The sequence below is a fragment of the Orycteropus afer genome, unplaced genomic scaffold, assembly GCF_000298275.1.
Source record: "Orycteropus afer afer isolate SDZICR_OR568_19922 unplaced genomic scaffold, OryAfe1.0 scaffold00126, whole genome shotgun sequence".
In the NCBI taxonomy this organism is placed as follows: Eukaryota; Metazoa; Chordata; class Mammalia; order Tubulidentata; family Orycteropodidae; genus Orycteropus; species Orycteropus afer.
This window is the reverse complement of record NW_006921713.1, coordinates 6,051,119-6,058,124: the sequence shown is the minus strand read 5'-3', so window position 1 is coordinate 6,058,124 and position 7,006 is coordinate 6,051,119. Positions and strand designations below refer to the sequence as shown.

Genomic DNA, 7,006 nt, shown 5'->3' with positions numbered 1-7,006 from the left:
GGCATAGTCCCTAAGATATTTGACTTCTAACCAGAAAGTTGGTGGTTCAAACCCACCAGCCACTCCATGGAAGGAAGAGTGGGCAATCTACTTCTGTAAAGATTTACCACCTCGGAAACCCAATGGGGTCACTGTGAGTTGGAATTGATTCGATAGCAATGAGTTTGGTTGTTTTGGTTTTTGTCCCTTTATGTGGTGGTTTTCACCCTGAAGTCTATTTTATAAGAAATTAATATTGTCACCCTGCTTTTTTTTAGTTGCCATTAGCTTGATATATATTTTTTGCATCCTTAATTTTTAACTTATTTTTATCTTCATGTCTAAGGTTACTCTCTTGTAGGCAGCATATTGATGGGTCTTATTTTCGTATCCAATCTGCCACTCTCTCTTAACTGGTGCATTTAATCCATTCATGTTCAGTGTAATTAATGATAGATATGAATTTACTGCTGTCATTCTTTTGTGTTTTTTATTGTGGTGTTGATGGTTTCTTTGTTCTGAATACATGCTGAGTTCATTTTTTATTGAGTTTTTTTTTTCCTTTTCTTCATTGTTGTTGATTTTATGGTTCCTAAGTCCTTGTGATTTTCTTCTTTCTTATTTTGGTTAGAAGGCTTATTAATTTTCTTTGTGATTACTCTCTAGTAAATTCTTATCTCCCTAAGTTTGGAACAGTCTATGGACTCTATGGACATTGTCCTGACTTCCTCTCCATTTGGAAGTTTTGTAATTATAACATGTATTCCCTCTATTTACTTTGTAGTTGGTGTTGTTTACAGATTAACTCCTCTGGTTCTCTATTTTCCATTTTGTAATCTTATATTAGTTTTGAGAATTCTTTTTCTGGGTGCCTTAATCTTAAATTATTGTCTTCTGTTATTGTTTCTCTGTTGAAAGAATTCCCTTTAGTATTTCTTATAGGGTTGGTCTGTTTTTTTTTTTTTTTTTTTTTTTACAAATTCCCTTAAATTCTGTTTCTGGGAATGTCTTAATTTCACCATTATATCTGAAGAACAGTTTTGCAGGTATATAATTCTCAGTTGGCAATTCGTTTCCTTCAAGATTTTATATGTGATTCCATTGCTTCTTGACTGCATGGTTTCTGCTGAGAAATCAGAGTTTTTAGTCTTATTGGTTGCCCTTTGTAGGTAACATTTCATTTTTCCTGAACTGCTCTCAGGATTCTTTCCTTGTCTTTGATTTTGGAATGTTTGATTATGATATGTCTTGGTAACTTTCTTTTGGGGTTTATCCTGTGTGGTAAGTTTGTTAGGTGGATATTGTTTCATCTTTCATGATATTGGGGAAGATTTCTTCTAGCAAGTCTTTGACAATTTTCTCTGTTATTAATTTATTTATTTGTCCTTCTCTTGTTCTGGAATTCTAATCAGACATATGTTATTTCTTTTGACATCATCCCATGTAACTCTTAAGTTTTTTTCATTTTTCTTCATTCTTTTTTTGGTAATTTTTCTTCATACAAGCTAATGTTAAGGGATTTGTTGTCTAGATGGGCAATGCATTCCTCAGGCAGTTCAATTCTATTTTGTCCTTCCAATGTGTTATCTACTGACATAATTTTAATGTTCATCTTCTGGATTTCTAATTGTTGTCTTTATGTGATTTTGAATTGTCTATTTGTTTTGCCATTTAGTTCTTTTATGATTGTCTTGAATTCTTCAAGGGTATTGTAGGTCTTTTCTGTGCTTATTTTTTATGGTTTCCTTGAGCTCCTGGAAGGTTTTATATATATATATAAAACTATATAAATATATATATAGCTTTTGAATTCCTTATTGGGTAGTTCTATTAACTGTTTTCACTCGGGGATATTTTCTAGTTGTTTATTTTGGTTACTCACTTCTGCTATCTTGTCTCGTTTCTGTGTTTGAATTGAAATTGTTTGTGGGTCCAGGTCTCTGTTTGTCATGTAGAGAAAATATGGGTGGGATGGACAGGTCATTGACCACCACCATTGGTCATTTATCCAATGGTGCAGGAGCTGTTGGTGATTTCTCCCATTGAGTGAGTTGGTCAGTGCAATAGATATGGTTGACTAGTGGAGAGTGAATATTCTTCTCCTGGTAGGACAAGAAAAAATTTAAAAAGAAAAAAGACAACGAAGAAAAAAAATAAAAATGGTGAATGAGAAAAAAAAGATTGATGACGAGAAAAGAAGAGGAAGAGGGGAAAACAAATAGATAAAAAGGAAGAAAATTTTGAAAAAGAAAAGGTAAGAAGTGAGAAAGATAAGGGAAAAATAGCAAAGGAGTTCTGCTTTTGTTGTGGTCAGCCAGCAACCCTGGAAGCAGTGGCACAATCCCCTGATCCACCGGAGTTTGTGCTTGTATAGGTAGGAGGTGCCTGGTGCAAGTCACTGGGTGCCTCTGAAAGAGAAGTCTGCAGAGGTGTGCATCTTGCATTCAGTGTGAAAAGACCTGCCAGTACCTTAGGTACCAGGTGGGTGAGCTTCAGCCTCTGGCTCTGTCTGCTAGAGGTGAGCTTTTCTGGGATAGCTGGGGTGCTATAGAGGTGGCTAGGGGTTCAGATGGGTGCAAAAACGGCAAGGAGGCCACATGTTCTGACCTCTTCTAATCTCACAAGAGGAAGACAGAATTACCAGCAGTAACCCAAGGCCTATTACTGAAAGGCCAAACATGTTGCCTCCCTCCAGCCCTTTCACCAACCGTTCCTCCCAAAGCACCCACTACCTCTCTCCTGGGTTCGATAATTTGCTGCAGTGGCCACACAGAACTCACAGATTACAGGGTTTATTAGGGAAGCACCAGGCTACAACTCAAGTTCAGGAAGAACGCTCAGTCTCTCTCCCAGCCCACCGTCCCTCAGCCAAGAGTCTCTCACAGTCTCTTTCCCAGCAGTGCTGGTCCCTCGGTGTCTCACTCAGCAATGTGTGTCTTTTGCATCTCTTTCCCAGCAAGCGTGTCTCAGGAGCCCGTGTCTCTTTCAGCAGCACGTCTTCCTCAACCAGCAGTCAGAGAGAGTTCTGCCTCCAGGAGGTCTCCTTTAGAGCCCGCAGGGTGGTCAAACTAGCCAATTATAGCATCAGAACTCTAAGCACCTGAGAGAGAGTGGGCACCTCCCAGAACATTGTTTTGTGCCTCTCCCAACAGAAATATTCCAGGTGGACACCTTCAGCAATCAGGAGCTCCTCACTTGCTCATAGAAAATCCCACCTTGGAGTTTACAAAGACTTATGGGTAGAAAAGCCACACAAAGTAATTTACTACACTGCAGTGGGTAAGGGCAGAGCTTCCCTAGCCAGAAGGTTAGTGGGGGAAGAAAGAGTATTTACCCCTGGGTGTCAGGAAGGTGTGTTTGTCAAAGCAAAGAGTAGTTCCCCAGTAGTGACTCAGTGGTGTGGGCTGGAGCCCTTCTGGGTGCATGCAGCTGTTTGCTTAGCTCTTGCCCAGATTCAATCAGTGGGAGACCACCATGAGTTTATCTTCCAAATGTTCCTACAGTGACTTTTCCCCTCATGTAGGTCCTCAGCCCAAATGACTGGAGTCTACTAGTGGTGAGTTATTTCATTCCCTTTTTTTGGTCTCCTCCTAGCTTCATGGCCAACTGGGACACTGTAAGTCTGAGCCATTTCCCTGTATGTTCCTCTCCCAGCTCCTGAACATCTCCTGCTCACCTTGAATTCATCCTGATCTGTATACATTGTGTCTTTATTGCTATGTGGAGTCCATGAATTCATCCTGATCTGTATACATTGTGTCTTTATTGCTGTGTGGATTCCATGAAGTTATTTTCCCCTCATGCATATCTGATACTTCTTTGCTTAAAATGGTGATGCTTTGAAGATCCTGGCTTCTTTTCTCTCCTCCGTTACTGACTTCACTCTCTCTCCCTTTCCAATTAGCATTCAATCTAATTCTTTATCTTTTCATTTGATTCCAAATTCCAGAATCATTATTTGTATCTGTTTCACTTGGTTTTTCCAGGTCACCGTTGTAGAGGGATTGGCCAGAGTATGTTAACAGGATGACATCTTGTCTCTACCTCCTGCTTAATCGAGAAGTATCGTATTCTTTTTGATGATTACTGTCAACTTCCCAGATATGTATGTGGTGGAATCTTAGCAAAAGGGAAAGTGGAGTCACCACTCCACAGAGACAAACATGTTGTAAGAGATAGACAGGGTTTGAGTCAACAGGAAAAGTAGTGTGTTCTATTAGAGGCCATATAGGACAATGGAAAAACCACAGGACTCAGTTAGACACACAAGTTGCAAAGGAAAAAACATAACAAAACAAAACAAAACAAAAAACCAGGGCAAGTGAATAGGGCTGTCTTTGAAGCTCAAATTGTTAATAGCCATATAGCCTTGAGGAAGTTAACTTTCTTGAACTTTTCTTTCCTCTTTTGTAAAATGGAAACCGACATTGTGAACAAATATATCATCAGTTCAATTTTCTGCCTTGAGTTATGCCTTCTCTGTTTACTCGCTACATGACTTTGAATAAGTCATTTGGACCCAAAAAGTTCTCCTCTATAAAATGGCTATAATAATTTCCTCTCTTCTGTCTTGAAAAAATTGATGTGAGGGTTAAATGAGAAAATGAGTGTAAATTCTAAATATCATGAAATGCATGTAAAAGTGCTGTTATTGGAGAACACAGCATTTCTGAGCTGACATAGATCACTAGAAATCAATATTCTATCTCTCTGTAATCTACTTCAGGGGAAATAAAAGGTAGGGCATATAAGATAATTCTATAAAGTAGAGAGTGTTAGAAAGCCAGAAAATGGTTGTGATGAATAGCCCCTTAATCCAGGTACCCTCAAGTTGCTCTTGAGCCAGTTCTGACTCATGGTGACCCTACGTGGGTCAGAGTAGAACTGTAGTCTTTAGGGTTTTCAGTGGCTGCTTTTTTTGGAAGTAGACTGCCAGGCCTTTCTTCCGAGGTACCTCTGGGTGGACTTGAAACTACCTTTCATTTAGCAGCTGAGTGTGTTAACTGTTTTTACCACCCATAGACTCCTCACACAGCAGCATGCAAAACCAGAGGAAAGCAAAACTGGAAAGAAGGCTGAGGCACCCTAAGGGACTAGGCATGTGCTAGTCAAAGTGTAGTCTGCAGGCAGAGCCAGACTAGGATCTACTTGTCACTGGTCCACAATGAGAAAACAGGAAGTTAGAAACTAGTAGAAATTTTGCACTGTTGTGATCAGTGGGCTTGAGTTTTTAAATGTGTGTAGTAATTTATTTTTACTGCATTTTACGAAAGTATCTGCCACCAATGGTTTAGAAAAAAATGGACTGTTAGCACAGATTGAAATCTAGTTTGAGAAGCCTGGTTTTGCTTAAGTAAAAGTGTTCTTCACAGAGGAGCACTCTCAGGCAGAAAATATTCAAAGTTTTTGCAACAGCCACCTTAACTTTGCATTCTGGTTCTCTTTCTTAATGGTCATGTGACAGGTCATTTAACTTTTCTGAGTTTTAGTTCCCTTCTTTGTTGAATAGAGAGAAGTCTAGCAATCTTAAAAGGCTAATGTAATGATGGTAACATGAACAATGTGTTCAAATGAGGTGTTCAAATAATAGCAGTTATTCTCACTATTGGCCAAAGAATCAAAACTGTCTCTTCTATGAAGACAAGTACCCTCCCTAATATAGGGATTTAAAGAGGCTAAAACCAGAGACTATTATTTACCGCAGGGTTGTACTCTGTCACCAAGTGGAGGTTGTTGATCTCAATGAAACGGCTTAATTTGGTGTTATCAATGCTTCCAATGTTCTTGTCCTCTAAATCCAGTTGTTCATTATCCACCTGGATAACACAAAAGAGGAAAAATAGTCACTGTTCTGGCTTTATTAATTTATTGAAAATTATTGCTAGACTATCTACTACATGCCAAGCACTGACTAAATTTCTATAGACAAAAAAGTAAATAAGAAATGTTTCCTACTCTGGAGGAACACGCTGGCTTGGGGATATAGACAAGTGAACAGAAATGTCTGACATTACATGGCAAATGTCATGGGGGAATCACAGGCTGATATGTAACCTAAGGAAGAACAGAAAGGCTCTGAGGAGGAAGTAACTCCTGAAAATGGCTAAGAGTTGGTCCAATGAATGAGGATAGGGAGAGGGTTTTAGGTAAACAGCAGTATTTGCAAAGGCAAGAGATGAAAGTGAGATGGTATGCTCTGGAATCTGCAGTTATTCATTGTGACTACAGTAGAGGATGTAAGTGTGAGTGGTAGAGAGTCAAGGGTAGTGGGTTAAGTGTAAGAAACCATAAAGGGCCTTGAAGCCAAGGAGACTGAACTCTAACTTGAAGGCAAGGGGAGCCATTAACATGATCAAATTTGTACTTTATTTATGCAGTCTTTTAATGTGAAATGAAACATACATATATAAAAAAAAAGCACAAAACAGAAAATGTAAATGTCAGTAAATTAATACAGAGCAAATAACCCCCACTCAGGTAAAGAAATAAAATATCACCACAACCCTAGAATATCCCTGGGCTCCCTTCTTGTCATCCATCCTTTTCCTGACTTACATGGTGATGACTTTCATCCTTTTCTTTATAGCTTCACTACTTAAAGATACATTCCTAATGCTATAGTTTAGTTTTGTCTGATAATTTAATATTAGGTAAATGGAAAAAACAGTGTATTTTTGAATCTATATTTCATTTCTTTTGCTTAATATTCTGTTCATAAGAGTCATCCATGCTATTGCATGTAGCTGTAGTTTGTTCATTTTCTTTGCTGTATACTATTGCCTTGCATGAATATGACACTATTTATTTATTCATTCCATTATTGATAAGCATTTAGGGTTTTTCCAGTTTCTTATTAAAGTTATTATTAAATAAGGCTTCAATGAAAATTCTTGTTCATGTCTCTTGGCACACATATCTGTTGAATATATACTTAGGCTTAGAACTTTTGATCATTGTTGTTGTTGTCATGTGCCATCGAGTCAGACCCGACTCATTGTGACCCCTCCTTGGATTTCCGAGGCAGTAT

At 38.5% G+C, this 7,006-nt stretch overlaps 1 protein-coding gene across 1 annotated transcript in view; it reads right to left on the bottom strand.

Annotated features, from left to right (window-relative positions):
• ERP27 (endoplasmic reticulum protein 27) overlaps positions 1-7,006 on the bottom strand; it is a 59,540-nt gene that overhangs the window by 11,015 nt on the left and 41,519 nt on the right. The window contains exon 4 of the mRNA XM_007944463.1: positions 5,679-5,795. Within this exon, the coding sequence (XP_007942654.1) occupies positions 5,679-5,795 (117 nt within the window). The remainder of the gene's footprint in view (positions 1-5,678; positions 5,796-7,006) is intronic.